The sequence below is a fragment of the Gouania willdenowi genome, unplaced genomic scaffold (assembly GCF_900634775.1).
Source record: "Gouania willdenowi unplaced genomic scaffold, fGouWil2.1 scaffold_318_arrow_ctg1, whole genome shotgun sequence".
Taxonomy (NCBI): Eukaryota; Metazoa; Chordata; class Actinopteri; order Blenniiformes; family Gobiesocidae; genus Gouania; species Gouania willdenowi.
In genome coordinates, this window is record NW_021145079.1 from 103113 (window position 1) to 119388 (window position 16276).

At 39.0% G+C, this 16276-nt stretch overlaps 1 protein-coding gene and 1 long non-coding RNA gene across 2 annotated transcripts in view; both read left to right on the forward strand.

The window, feature by feature from the left end:
* The window catches only part of LOC114459490 (uncharacterized), a 31812-nt gene extending 26291 nt beyond the window's left edge, over positions 1-5521 (forward strand). Inside the window, exons 2-4 of the long non-coding RNA XR_003673371.1 lie at positions 1541-1650; positions 2106-2184; positions 4465-5521. This is a non-coding gene — a long non-coding RNA (uncharacterized LOC114459490). The remainder of the gene's footprint in view (positions 1-1540; positions 1651-2105; positions 2185-4464) is intronic.
* A 1508-nt stretch (positions 5522-7029) lies between these two features.
* Positions 7030-14853, forward strand: LOC114459491 (NXPE family member 3-like; the record flags this gene model as incomplete). Its single annotated transcript, XM_028441725.1, has 3 exons — positions 7030-9573; positions 14040-14341; positions 14783-14853. Coding segments are annotated over exons 1-3 (595 nt in total), but the record flags the coding sequence as incomplete, so codon positions are not given.
* Positions 14854-16276: the final 1423 nt, after the last annotated feature.

The following is a 16276-nucleotide window of genomic DNA, read 5'->3' on the forward strand; positions in this document are numbered from 1 at the left end:
TTTTGAGCGAACAAAAATATTTTATCAACTTTAGATCAGGTCTAACTGAAGACTCTACATGAGAAGTTTCATGCTGATTGGACAAAACCCCAAGGAGGAGTTTGAAAAAATAGGTTTTTGATGTGGAGTGACTTACAAAGAGCAATATACCATGGGCGTGGGCGTGGCCTATGTCAGAAGATGCGACTATGTAGGGATATGAAGTTTATGAAGATGTGAATTAAAATGTGAAAGTTAGATGCCAAAATTTGTTTGTAATTATAGCGCCACCTAGTCGGGCAGTTATTGGTATGGGTGGTTTGTGTGATCATCTATATCTACCCTGTAAATTTCACAACCCTCAACATAATAATTCAGCTGAAATAAATATTTGTTTATTCATATGTTATGTTGTAATATACATTGGGAGTTATAAGCCAAAACTTGTGACCTTGGTTTTTGCGCCACGTGTTGGCGGACATATGTGAATTTTTGCATCCAAGGTACACAGAGGGTCCTGGACCCACTCTCCAAAGGGCACCGCTTAAACAAAAAGTACACAAAATGACAACACAAATGCATAAAAATATACAAAAAGGCTCCAAAAACACATAAAATTACTCCAAAAAACATACATTACAGAAAAATACACCAAACAACAACAAACATATGAAAATGACTCAAAATACACAAAACTAAATATTTATACAAAAATACACAAAACTACACTTACAAAGGTAAAAAAAAAAAATACACAAAATGACTCCAGAATCACACGACAGTGGCAACAAAAAAACAATAGTTATACAAAAAATGCACAAAAAGACATAAAAAAGATACATAAGAAGAAACAACAGAAAGAAACATAATGACTCCAAAAACATACATTACTGAAAAATACCTCAAACAAAAAAAATATAAAAATGAGTATAAAAAACAACAAACACATTTATCATGCACATGTCCCATAAAATTAAACCAGGGAAATTTCACATGCTATTTTATGTATGTAAAGTATGGACACCTCTTTGTACATCCAACCTTCAAACATTCTCATTTAGCTATAATTGACAACTCTACATGAATGCATACTTCCGATGGGTACTGTACTAGTAGATATAAAAGTCCTTCATCTCCATTTCAATTGTGACTCTAATGGCAAACATCAGATACCATGTTCCTTTCCCCCTCACCTAGGTGTAACACTGCCCTCACTTTTTATATTAACCCTATATTAAAGTGTTTTTTACCCTTCCTTAGTCATGATAATGCAATGAAATATATTCATTTATTTAATTGCAACAAAAACAAAACATGCATTGCTGTTTTAAAAAGATTGCACTTCATGTAGTGTGAACCTTCGACAGCATGTGCAGGCAGGGCAAAAAAATGTAATCTGTAATGTGTAATCTTTTTGCTGACATCAATGCATGTTTTGATCTTGCAAAAAAAGTAATACGTGTAATATTTTACTTAATTCTGGTATAGTTAGGGCAGGGTTTGTTTTATCCACAGCTTAAGCTTCATCTGTGTGTTTGTTTTTGTTTTTTGCATGTGAAAGTTCGAAAAGTAGGAGGAACAACTGCATTAGATGTGATTAAAAAACCTGATTGTCGAAACAGAATGCTGACATTGTGCTGAACGTTCCTGTGAGAATTAACTTCAGTCGAGGTAAGAATGAGCATTTATAAATATAAAAGTCCTTCATCTCAATTTCAATTGTGACTCTAATAGAAAACATCAGATATTCTTTTTTAACCGTTGGACTATGGAAGTTGTTAAATACCAGTTGGTTTAGTCATTAAAGTCAGGTAAGTTTGACATGACAAAACAATATTCTACAAAAATAACCATCACTGATAATTGTAATGATCTTTTGTGATCTTTTGAAACAGACTGGAAAAAGCTGGAAAAAGCTTTAAAGTTTTGTTAAATGTTAGTCACAAGATAAACGTTGTGACATCAAATGTGAATGAGTGCTGTAGTGCAGTGTGAGCATACATGTCATATAAGTTAGGCTCCTTCACAGAAAGCTGGGTTAGTTTAATTGTTCAGGTCCTTTTTAAATCAGAGGATAGTGTTGACAGTGTCAGACTATAACATCTGCTATTTTTTACTATTTTCAGGTTCTGTACTCTGACATCCGAGGGGCAAACAGGAATTTGATTGGCAGGTCCTCATTTAAACAAACTGGCATCCAATCAGGTAGAAGCTGAAAATATTAAGATGGGGTGGGACTTGCATGAACTAGCAGAAAAAAAAGATTCCAAGAGTGGTATTCTTTGGATTTAAATATTATACAATGATTAATAATTGATTTGGAAAAATTATACCTCGTTATACTTCCCAGTATGTTTATTGTTTGTTTGGTTAACAGATGATCACTATTATTACTACTGGATCACTATTATTTGACAAATGTTGAAGTAAGTCATTGTTTATATTAGTCGAAAATACTTGCTCTGTAAAATGGGACTAGCTGTTATACATTATGTACTCATGACTTGTTAAGACGTGAGTTAAAGTTATTTTACTTTTGACTTGACTTGGACTTGAACCGCCTTGACTCGAGACTTTACTATTGTAGGGGAACAAAGGATGATTAATATTCAAAAATATTAAATATTAATTTTTAATATGTTCGTTGCCAGAGGTGCCATCTAGAATTGAGTTTTAAGTGTCCTAGATCACTTTATTTTAATTAATTGTTACAGTTCCCTATTTTTGTAGTGGGTTCTTGACGTCAGAATAGAGGTTTAATAAAAGTTTAAATGTCAATAAAAACACAGCGTTTACAATATGTACATGTTTATTTTACAGGCTATTAACACGATGATAAATTAGGCAGTTTCACAATTATTCAGTTATTTTGACTCATTGGTATCACACAAAATGTACATTTTAACACAGCTGTATGGTATCTACACATTCTGAGTGTTTTAGATGTTTGTGTGAATTTGGGATTTATAGGGATTTCCTAACGCTCTGAGGAAGAGGAAGAAGGAAAATGGAAAGTTAAAGTAATGAAATTAATAAAACTTTACCAAAATGAAAAATATGGACTATGAATCTAGAATTTTCGATTGAGAGAATTTGTTAAGTTATAAACCACCTTTTTGCCAGAATTGTGTGTGCGTGCAGTTTTACCCTCCTTCGAACAGGCGTGATGATGACAGCTCCTTCTGCGTAACCAGCAGTGTGTGAGGAAAAAGCATTGTGGAAGTGGCTGGTAGCCACTTCCTGACTGGAGAGAAGTTCAATCAATATCTCAAAAATTCTGCATCACTAAACTGAATAACATCTAACTGTTAAGTCAGATGCAAAGAGGAGGACTAGACAGAGGTGAGAGCGCTGGAACTGAGCAAGAGAGGTTAGAGCAAGAGACGTAAGAGAGAGTGATAAGGGGGAGCGAGGCCTTTTATAAACATGTCAAGAGGTTATCTGATTGGACAAAACACATCTGCAGTGTGGGAATGAGTGAAACCTGATTGGCTGGCAGAAAGAAGCGGGAGGCTTAACTTTCCTGTAAAGAAGACAAAATGGTGTGGCTATCCCACATGTGCTTCTTAAACAAAGAGTCATAAAACTAGATAGGGTGTTACCATGTTAGGTCTAAAATGGAGCATGGGTGTGTGCCAATTGTATGAACCCTTGAAAAATGACTTTCAATTGATTATCCCTTAAATGACTGATTTGAATTATTCCTAGCTTTAAGCATGACAAAAGAGGACAAATACACTTTGATCAATGATCATGGAATATGAAGTTAGAAACATTTCCCTTGAAATGTGATTGCATTAGTGCTTAAATATATCAGATGGAGGCACACGATGAGTCTCTTTCCTGTAGAAAAATGGTTAAAATCGAGGTCCCATGTCTGAAATTCGTTTAAATCACATTTCTGCCTTTAAAGCATCAGATGGTGTATAGGTTTTATTTTTATTTCTTCCTTTTTAATCTTCATGTTGAAAAGGATGTCTCTGGTGTAGGGTGTCAGGTTACATCCCTGTTATCTCTGTGGAATTTCTGTTCTTTGGGGAGGATGGGTGTCAGCAAAGAGTCTGCAGGAAGAAGGGCTGGGATTTGAAGAAATGTTCCTTGGTCCATTTTTCCATTGTCTGTTTTTGAGTCATAAAAGTGTAATAAAATTCCAAACGTGCGACAGTGTTTTTACCGCCTTTTGACCATCGACCAGAGTTCCTACACTATCTTGAATTGGGACTTTAGTGACAACACTTAAGACTTACTAGACACTTGAGAATCAGTGACTTGTTCCCACCTCTGGGCTCAGATCATTTAAGTGCTGCTTAATAATGGGAATAACACTATCATGGCCAATAATAAGCTACTCTGTTTTTCCTGTTCCTTCTTTGATTACTGTAATTTCTTAGTGATTAGATTATAATTCCTAAGAGCAACACTTGTAATTCTGAATGAACAAGAATTGATTTAATGAGCATCTGTTGGTTGTAATTTTTTTTATAGGTCTACTCAGTCCTGCACCAGTTGAATTGGTTGAAATACACTGCAGTCAGACCCCACTCACTATGAACGACCAATCAAGAAGCACTCCAAAAGTCAACAGTCTTTTTCTTCCAAGACGTGGCTTCATGCTCCTGTTAGTGACTGCATGTGTTATGATATATATACTTTCATGGATGAACAATTTGCAGGTGAGAGCCCAAAAACTTCCACAGCCCTAACAGTTTTATGACAGCATTGATATAAATATGAAGCAGGTGTTTTAAATGTATTTAAAAGGGTTTCACTCTGCATGTGCCATCAATAGGAAGAATAAAGAAGACGATTGTAAATACAACACCCTTGATGCTGATGGTGACAGTACACTTCACAGTAACCATACTCATATTAATCATGTGTTTTAAATGTAATGTGCAAAGTCTACTAAGCTATTCAAGAAACCATGTGACCACATCATGGAGGACTTGGTTTGTAAAGAATCATAAGACAGTAGCCTAGCACTAACTGAAGACAATAGGCTGTAGTTGTTGGGAATAACGGCGCTACCTTTTTGGTAACAGTAATCTAATTAATTACTCTCACTCTTCACGTGCTGCAGCCATGAAAGGAAATAATAAAATTCTGGCACTTTCTGTAAGTCTCGTTTCTCTCTTTGACTCAATCCAATGTGAAGACAACACTCGTGTAGCTCCTCAAAAAGTTAGAACACGGCAGTGGTGACTGGTGAGTCCAACTAACCCAGAAGAAGAGTGGCCACTGACGTCACTCTGCTGCTCCGACTGGGACTCGAATTGAATTATGTTACACTTTGCGTGGGGGTGGGGCATGAAAACAAAAATGCAATGATCTCTTTGCTTTCTTTAGTTGTGTCAAAAAATGAGCAGTGTTGAGTCAAATAATGCAGTTACAACCTTCAATGCATTAATCTTTCTACTAATGCATTTTAATTTTCAAATTTACCATTTCAAATAAAATTTTGTTAACTATTTGCTGGGCCATCTTGTGAAAATTAAAACTTAAATGTCATTTCCTTTGTCATTTTAATGAAGTTACAAAATGAGCAACCTTGACAAAGAAAATGAAAAGGCAGTTTGGATTATTTGTAATTCATTTTATTTTTGAGTTAAAAAACGCAGCTATATTCTGACAATTAAAAAGCATTTCTGTTAATTCATTTTAAAATGAATTATGCTACACATATGCTTACATAGGCTGGTCTGTAAATAGTCGCATTTACTGGTTCAATAAATGGGAAGAGATTATAATTCTGATGTAGCTGGTTATGAATTACAGTCCACATAAACAGGACTGAATCATAACAACTTAACTGCGAGAGCGGACATTGTTTTCTAGCGTTTACAGACCTTGGAGTTGCTGTTAGCTTACCAATAAACGGGAAGAGATTAGTCAAATTTATAATAGGTGTTGACTTGGCCACTGGGAGTGAGGCCAAAGGCTAAGGCAGGCTGACTTGATAATACTGTATCATGTTTTTCTGCAGTCAGTGCCTTCTCCGCGCCCTTCTCTCTCTTCTCTGTCTTAGGTGTCTTGAAGCTGGAGATGGCAGTTCCCGATCACGGCTCAAGTAGTATGAGACAATCCGATGGTCTATCTAATTTAATTGAATTTAATCATTCATCTGCTCCCTGCCTATAACAAACTTATGCGTGCTTTGGGAGAGTGATTCTACCCGCTGATAGGAGAGGCGTGTAAAGGCTCAAACATACTTGGGCGGACCCCGCGCACAATGGACTCTGCGTGGACTGTCCGCTCTCCTCAGAGTTTACATACTTGAGCACACCACCGCATGGTAGTTTTTATTTAAATCCTACATGTCCATGATTTTTAGCACTTCTCTGTAGTCCTTGTGATCTTGGGATGTGTTTCAAAGGTGTCGGTACTGTCATAACTCGTCTGCCAGTCTCTCCTTTAAGCTCGTGTTCATCTCTTCTGCTCTGTTTCACCAGGAGGGTGAAATACAGGTCGGTAATATATTTAATGCGGGTTGATACAATGTCGAGCAGTGTTTTGTGTGACACCAACTAGAAGTCAGAAGGGTCGTACTGCTTGGTGGAGCTTGAGATGAACTCCCAAGAGATTTTGCGTGAGATTTAGAAAATGGCCACCGAAACAGCGTTGCATAAGTTGCTCAAAGTGTGGAAATTGTCCAACATTCATGGATTTTAATGATTATTTTGGTGCTAAAGGGGTACAGAATCATTTATGAACATAGTAAAAGAGTAGAAGGCGGTCAGAAAGAGAGTAGTAGGTGATTCCGCCTGCCGCCTACGCTTCTGGATATCACTGCAATATTTCCTAAGCGATAGGTCGACTAGTCAGTTCCACAGGGTTTTTCAAGAACAGTTCAAATGAATCACAAAAATAATCTATAGGGTCAAAACATTGCATTCAGAATATTGTGTGCATTTAATATATACTGTATCTGAAAACAATGTCTACACAACTAATGAATTAGTTTAAATACTAGTGAGTTGTTATTGTTTCTGTGGAACCCCGTCTGGATCCAGGGTGGGTGGGGCGGGTGATCTGCATCCAGTTTCGGACCTCAGAGGCCTGAATATGTTTTTAAAAGTCCTCCCGTTCAAAATATTATGGATCACACAGGTTTTCCAAGCGATCTGCCCACGAGACTTGTTCACATCAATAGACCTGAAGGATGAATATTTCCATGTCCCAATTGTGCCTCAACATTGTAAGTTTCTTCGCTTTGCATTTCAAGGGCAACACGACCAATTCAGGGTGCTCCCCTTTGGTCTTTCTCTCTCCCCATGGGCATTTACTAGGTGTGTTGTGGCAGCCCTGTACCCACTGCAGGTTTAAGGGTTGAAAATAATTCTGCCCTACCTGGATGACTGGCTTGTTTGTCCCTCCACCAATGAGCAGGCTACCCTGGATTTGCAGACTGTGCTCATGCATTTGACCATGGCGACGAGTTGTTTGGTACAATCTACGCCAGGTTCCTCAGTCTCTTAGGGAGACTGACAGCCATTTCAATGGGAGTCCCCCTGGGCCTGTTGACACTGTGCCTCCTTCAAAAGGGCGACACTAGGTCAGAAGACTTACTTTTAGTGGCACAACAGATCCTGTTGTGGGCCTCATCCAACTTTTGCCAGTCTGAGGGCCGTACACACTTCTCTATGCATTCCTGCTGTTTCCCTTCATCTTTCTGACGCTGATGAGATCTCTCAGGAGGGCCACGGTCGTCTCCTGATTTCCCCTTTCTGACCAGGGAGGACATGGTTTCCTCTGCTGATCAGGCTTTGCTGTAGCTCGGCTCCCACCAGGAGGGATCTCCTGTCTCAATGCAGGGGTCGGATTCTGCACTCAGATCCAGACCACTTGAAGCTCTGGCCTAGCAATGCATTGGCTCCATCTACCCGCCTGCTGTACTGACATAAGTGGAAGCTATTTCACACATGGTGTCATGACAGAACAAGGCTCGGTCCACTGCGGGGTGAGTACAATACTTACCTTTCTACAGTCATTACTTACACAAGGACGTTCCCTGTCCACGCTGAAGGTATATGTTGCTACCATTTCATGTTGGCATACAGGTTTTCACGGTGCCACTGCTGGCCATAACAGAGAGCATCACTGTTTCTGAAAGAGGGACAGTGCTTGCGACCAATCAATTGTCCAATAATCCCGACATGGGATCTCTCCGTGATGCTCGAGGCCTTGAGGTTTTCTCCGTTAAAACCCCAAATTATCCTCAAATGTCTCTCCATGAAAACACTGTTTCTTCTGGCCATGGCGTCAGCAAAATGCCATTCCACAAGGGGTATCTAGACCTCGTGAGCTGCGGTCCATGGGGTTTCCTTGGACGTGATTTGTGCAGTGGCCTCATTGATGACTCCTAACACCTTTGCAAAATTCTATAGGGTGAATGTTGCTCGCCTCAATCGCTGGAAGGGGTTCTCCGGCGGCATTCGTGACCAATACATACATAACCAAGGTTTTGTATGTAACTACAATTCTTTGAATCCTGGATGACCGCCTGAGCGCCCGGTCCCTCGAAAGCCCCGTGTTCTCGAGAGGGTTTCAAGGGACTGAGCTCTCGGTGTCACATGATGATATAGGCTCACGTGACTCACCGAGCGGTCACAGGTGAAATTGTTGCTTTTAAATTCTCAACCTGCACATGCGCATGATCATTCAATGCTTGAAGCACCACCTCTTGCACTCATCCGGGATTTATAGAACCGTAGTTACATACGTGACTTTCATTCATGGACAACCTTTATAAAATGTTGTTGCCCAAGGAGGACATCTCTCCTCTGGACTTTATACACATTGAATGGTGCAAAGTGTTCACAAACATTGATATGGTATGTAAACAGATAAACACCTTATGTAAGAAATTAGAATGGATAATACAGACCTTAATAAGATAGCAGACATGGGAGCTTAGCGATTAAAATTGAACACAGTCTGTGTACAACTGTCCAGGACACAAAGGCACAGAGAAATGTTTAGCGGCCTCCATATGCTCAAATCCTAGTGTAACTAAATATTAATTCACAGTTTTAAATAAAACTGATCAACAGATACAGAAAATGTGTTGTTTCTTAGTGAATGAAGCAATTGCAAAGCTTGTCATTAATACTCTATTTCTCGTCTGTCTTTGTCTTCATTCCTGTATAACTCTGCTTCCATTTTCAGAAGACTGCTGTCCCTGCCCTAAAACCACAAGTTCCCACCGTCCACCAGAGTTTTTGTGCATTTCGACCAATTTCTTCTAAAGAGGCTTTTGAAGAAGAAAAGATACTTAAATCCATTCTATGGCCAAAAACTCCATCCATAACCTCTATTTACACTTTTGAAAATAGCAGTAATCCATTATGCAGCAAGTTCACAATTCTTCCAAAAATGGGGGATGGAGGACAGTGGTACATAGGGGATCAGTTGGAGGTCAGCATCATAATAAAGGACTTCTACTGCCATCCCAAGACTTCAGGAGGAGACGTCTTGCTCGCGTCACTAAAGAACCGAGATCTGCAAGCAGGTGTGAGCGGGCAGGTGGTGGATCATCTCAATGGCAGCTACACTGCTGTGTTTCCTTTAGTCTGGGAAGGACAAGCTGACGTTGAGGTAAGACTATAACTTAATGTCTTCTGACATCTCAGTTGTTTAATTGTGTTTTAATGAACTGATGTTGAACAACCTTAATTGTCATTTCAGAGGTTTACTTTCTGCATTTTCTAAATGAGCTTGAATAATCACTACCTTCGCTGTTTGTTTTGCATTGTATGCAATACCTTAAGGAGTGGATTCACTAAGATCTGAAAAAAAGGGTGGTACACCAGGTGCGTCCCTAATTCCTTTGGTGGTGCTGTTTGCTCACCTGCTGTGGGGAATTCACTAACATTGTGCCACTTGTAGGTGCGCGTATAGACGTGGTTGAGACCGCCCTATTTCAATGTACATTTTAATTGTGCAATGTGGAGAGTTGAGTGCACAGATGCACAAAATGACATTTGAAGAATTTGGAGGCTGGGGAACTTCTCTGTCTACTGCACAGACATTTTTTAATGTAGAAAACAAAAAACACAAAAAACAACCTATATTTATCACAAATCTATTTTTCAAATTTATTTTAAAATGTATTTATTTGGAGGATAAGCCCCTTGAAATGCATGATCTCATTTTCGAGGGGGTCCCCCTAAATTAATGTGGGTGCTCCGCTAGGTCCTGTAACTTTGCTCATAAAACAGGCAGATTTGGACAGAAACCGTCCTATTGATCTGTTGATGCCATTGTTCTGAGTTAATGCAGCAACAGAGTCTGTCAATCAGTCGATCAGCACCATTTGAAGTTGATCTATAGAGCATCATCAAGCAGGTCTGAGCTCTTGAGTTGTCACGCACACGCATTTGTCAATATTGTGCCATCGCTGTGTAAATTACGCGTGCGGCTTCTCTGATTCTGGCCTGACGCTCCTGCCATCAATGCCACACGAGAGTTTTACGATCAAAACATGGAGAGAAAGACAAAGAAGCTCATTGGAGCAGTGCGTCTGGACTCCGGAGTGACATATTTGGATCTTCCTCTGCATCACAGCCACTAGACTCCACACGCACCACGGGTGCACGTCCAGCTTTTTCTCTCTCTCTCACACACTCAAACACACACACACACACACACACACACACATACACACACACACACACACACACACACACACACACACACACACACACACACACACACACACACACACACACACACACACACACACACACACACACACACACACACACATTTTAAAAACCCTAAACCATGAGTGAATCCACACCTTAGTGGGGAACAACATATTTTCAGCCTAAGAATCAAGAATCCTAACAAATGTCTACCTTTTGATTTAGAGCAGTGGTCTCCAAACTTTTCAAGCCCAAGATCCCTGACCTCCATCTTGATCTATCCAATGAAAAGTAAAAAAAAAAAAAAAACGGTTTTTAGATTTCACTTCCATGCTTTTTTTTAGGCTAACTTTATTTGAATTACATGAAATGCTTTGGTCCAACATTAAAAAATAATGAACCCAAAATGCTATCTGTAACTAGCATTAAACTGGCCGTATCATTTGATCCTATTGGTGAATTTAATGTGCCCTGTTAAGATGAAAAAATTCAAGGACTGGATCGACAGAAACATTAATCAGCCATAATGTATTTGTGTTATTTTTTTATTTTTTTTTTGCGATTATTTTACATTTCCTATTTTTCATTTGTGTTCCGGTGGTTTTGTTCAGGCATTTAAATGAGCAGCACTTCTATTTTTGCTGGACGCTGGAGCTGTGCTGCAGCAAGTTAACAAAAAAAAGCCTGTGCGGGGCAGGAAGCAGTACATAGACACAGAATAAAATATTCAGATGATTTTCAAAATAAAAAACTACATGCTCAAGGGGGACTCAGGGGAATAAAACCTGTCCACTGATGCCACATTTTTGAAAAAAATAACTTTTTTTTTGCAATAAAATTGTGTGTTTTGGCTTTAGCAGACACAATTTGGGTTCTACCCAAAAACCAAGCACATATTCGGACTGGGGGGGACCAGACCTTTCTGTTGATACCATGGTTGGCTCGATCCGAGCACTTGTAAAATCCTATTTCACATATAAATTTAGCATTTATCCGTGGTTCAATCACAGACGTATCGCACGATTACATGTGAATAAGCAAGATCTCCTGAGTCCTTACTGCCCTCTGCTTGCTGCAACAGATGCGCAACAAGACTGGAGTCAGTGGGGAATGCTGGACTGCAGATTGTGCTGAAGTCACGCAGCGGAGCAGTTTCGGTGCAGATACGCATTCAGTAGAAATCCAGGGTCACACCCCGCACATGTTTGCCGCTCATGAGGAAAATACCATCTCATCACATTGTCCTTTACATCAGTGAACTAATGAACAGTTTGTCACTGTTGTCATGCTGTGGCTGTGTGCTTTCTGACCGGAGCAACTGTGTGGATGAGGTGTCCCAGCAATCACACACTTTCATACACAGATCAGCCAGTCGATCGCGATCAACGGGTTGGCGACCACTGATTTAGAGAGTGTTACAGCTGGTTCCCCTTGGCCTCTTAGCCTGCCCTCGGTCCTTCCTCTGTCACCTAAAGCACCTGATTAACATCAGAGATCAAGTGGGGAAGAGAGGATAATAACCTTCTAAAATGTTGGGGTACCATGCACCTTAGTAGGAAATGAGCAACTCTTTAACAAGTTTTCTAAATAGTTCATAACCAAAGTAATCCCATAATCCCAGAAAAATCAACAGTGCACATGAAACTGGTATAACAACCTCTTCAACAGTTAAGTGTGGATAGTGTTCTGTTTATCGCCTTGTTTAAATCTTTTGGATCCATACAAATCTTTAAAAAAAAAAAAACAATTCACTGTACTGTTCACTCAGCATGGTGGCAGTAGGTGCCATATTTTTGTTGCTATAAAGCACAGTTGTATTCAAAGAATTAAGCAATTTTCCATCACAATGCCGCACTCTATTGGCTGATGAGGGTGACGTTCAAATAACAGTTAATCAGAGCAGGCAGGTAGGCGTGCTGCTTGTTACTCTTGTTCGGTGAAAAGAGCTTTCCATGTATTTCTGTGTATAATTAATTTCACACTCTTAGAAATCTTGTCCAGAGGTGTAAACTCGAGGCATCATGGCTGACAGCTCAATTATTTTCTTTTTCTTTTTTCTCTTCACTTTGTCTGCACATGCTGTCAACACTACAACAATTACAATCTTTTAGAGACAGCAATGCATGTTTTGTTATTGCAATTAAACAAATGAATTTATTTTATTGCATAATTGTTACCATCACCAGCCCCTTCCCAAGGAATATATAGGGAGGATATAAAAACAGAGGGCAGTGTTACACCTATTACACTGAGGTGAAAGGGAAGGGAACAGGGAGTCAGGGTAGGAAAGTAGGCAGTGTTACATCTTGGTGTGGGGGGAGGAAACAGGGAAGAGGGAGTCAGGGTAGGAAATGGAAAGGGTTGGGAGGAGTCCACTGTTTTAAAGTGATAGATGTGATGTTATAGTTGGGCATATTGTGCTTATTGTGTTGTGTAATCTGTTCAGCCACTCTATATAATTGACTGAACTACTTTCTCTAACCTGAAAATAAACAACAAACATTTATTTCAGCTCAAGTATTAGGTTGAGGGTTGTGAAATTTACAGGGTATAAATAGAAGACTACACAGACCACCCATACCAAAAAGTGCATCATTAGGTGGTGGTATTAAAGATGCAAATGCATTTTGGCCTGTAACTTTCACAACTTTTACGTTTTCACTGCAAAAGGCACATTGGCCTGTGCCCTGACGCTCACCTCAAGCCCTTCATCCTTCGTGACGTACTTCCATGGGCTCCGCAAAAACCTGGGGGCCGAGTCGCGGAGGAAGGCTTGGCCCCCTTTCATAACTACTTGCAGTTCTAATTATTATTATTATTATTATTATTATTATTATTATTATTATTATTATTATTATTATTATTATTATTATTATTATTATTATTATTATTAATCAACCATAGACAGCGTGTGGCAGAACTGTTTCTGATTTAATACTGTACGTGCTGCTGATGTGGTCTGGGTTGTACAAGTTGTTCTTTATTGTATGTTTGATATTGTGCACCAGGTTAGTCCAGTAACATGTTTAAGTACCTGCAACATCACACAATCAAGATGTGTAAATGTGTTTTTATGAGGTTTTCAAAAATAAAGCTCTCATAATAAGAAAATTTGTAAAAATGTATATTCAAGTTCATAGATTTGATACAGTATGTACATCCTAGGTGAAAACAGCCTTGTGAGAAATGTTTCAAAAGACTTCATTGGACAACTGCCAGGTTTGAGTATCTCAGTTGAGTTCCTCCTAATTTAGCCTAATAGTTTAGCCTCAATGACCTATCCTGTCATGTATAGTAACCACAGATAGCAGCTTGGCCATAAAACACGACAATAAGAATGAAGTTAATATCAAAGAAAATTACTTTAATATTTATTAATAGAACAGAAATAAAACCTCTGAATCTCTGTCTTATTAGGTGACTCTGGTTCATCCCAGTGAAGCTGTCACAGTGCTGCAAAGACTGACCAATGAAGAACCTGACAGGATTTACTTCCAGAGCATCTTTCGCTCAGGCTCCGTTAGAGAAACAACCATGTGCAACATTTGCCTGCGTCCTTCAAAGCGTCCTGTGTGTGACTTCACTGATGTTCACTCAGGTGAACCATGGTTCTGTCTGAAGCCTAAAAACACAAAACTTAATTGCACTGACAGAAATAATCATTCCAAGGGTGGATTTGTACAAAAACTCAGAAAGCAGGAGGAAAAGCTTTTCAAAGAGTGAGTTGTACCTGATTATTATGCCTTGGCATTTCATCATATCTATATGAATGTGCATCATTTACACAGATAAATGTATACATATGTAGATATCATAACCCTCTATAGGAGTTTTACAAAGCAGCCATTGTGTTGAATATAACATTCAATACTGTTTACATTAAAAAATAAATTAGATCTTTGTGAACGCGATGGTATATTCATAATGTATTTGTGTAATTGTGAAATATTTATCACAAATTATAAAAACTCATCAAATTTAGATGGAGTTTTGTTGTTGTTTATTACCAAGCAATAAAGCTGAGCTGACATAGAACTAACAAATAAAGTACTCAACTGTTTCACAGCTGCAATAGAATAATGTTCAATGGTTTTGAGCTAATTATGATGCCCTATTGAAATGTTTCTGTTTTGTTAATCATTTTATTTTATATGTTACAGTAAACTTAACATGAAAGTTCGTATTCTGGCTGCTGGATCTTCTTCGGTCACAGTGAATCAAAGAAATAAAGGTAACAGCTCTTTAATAACCAGTCAAAATTCCTCATATCAAGCCTGGAATCAACACATTTCCTAATAAAGCTAAATAGATAATTGTAATGATTTTTACTGACTTCTATACAAAAGCATATCACTCTACAACTGCTACTGAGGCTTTTCACAAGCTGAACCTCTCAGTAACGTGTTTTTGCATGTGTTTTTATTCTCTAACCAACTCTTTCTGTAGCGGAGCTGCTGCTGAGCCACTCTTAAAGAGACAGTGTCCTGAATGTGATTTACTTTTGTTACGGCTGAATTTACGGTTGACCTCATTTAGAGACATGATTCATTGCTCTGGTTGAATGATGGAGTCCAGGAGAAGCATTGATGATTTTATATAAAAAAGTTTATTCTATTGCTAAGTAAAAAAGGTACAAGATGGAACAAAGTGAAACAAAATTAGCGTCCGTCCAGGCGGACGTCCGAAGGAAGTGCCGCGCCCCCCAACAGTTTCAAAGCTTAAGCTTTTTATACAGATAAGAAAAGGTCCCAACAGTGAGAGACAAAAGGGAGGGAGTCAGATGCCCAATAGTGGAAAGATTTGAGGATGATGAAGATGTGTATGTTATGAGGAAGATGTGGCGCCACCCTTATCTCCATGATAGTGTGTGCTGCATGCGAGCAGAGATTCTGGCCTTGGCAGAGACTGTGCTGCACTGAGAATAATACGATCTGTACTGTTTAATCATGATTCAGCTGTTCGAAAGTGTAAAGAGTAATGGAGTCGTCATGTATTAAAACATGACAAATTGTACACATGAACATACATTTGACGATATGATGATGAATATAATAATTGACCATAACATTCCCCACTTTTGGTCGCATCAACGACCAAATCAAGAAACAAAATTATTATATTCCACCTTTGCTGTCTGTCAGGGTTAACCATTAGCATCGTTATTGTCATACATTGGATATATTCTTCTTTTGTGAGGCACGGATATAGATATATCAAGAAAAATGTGGAAATAAACCTTAAAAAAAACTTCATCATTATTATCAATGGCATGAATCATCAAAAATCATCCTTTATTACATCTAGATAAGCAAAAATCATCATTTGCATCAAGGGCATCACTCTTCTTCATCGGCTGAGTTCAGTGGTAACTGGGGTAACCAATAGCCATGGTTAGAATCACCGCACTTGATTGGCGGCATCATGAGTGAAGAACCTTGAGTATTTTGCTCAATCGTAGCAGAAGGGTTTATGACTGTATTCCTGCAGCTAGGTGTGAGGTTGTCCATCCCCAACCTAGCTATGAGCATTTGGTGTGGCTTATAAACAAAGCTAGGCCCTTGTTCTAGAGCGTTTTCCTTGTGTGTGTCTCAGTGGCCTTGTCGGTTCCCCCTTCATTGTTCGGTCAGCCTCCGTCTCAGCATCAGCTGGTCTCG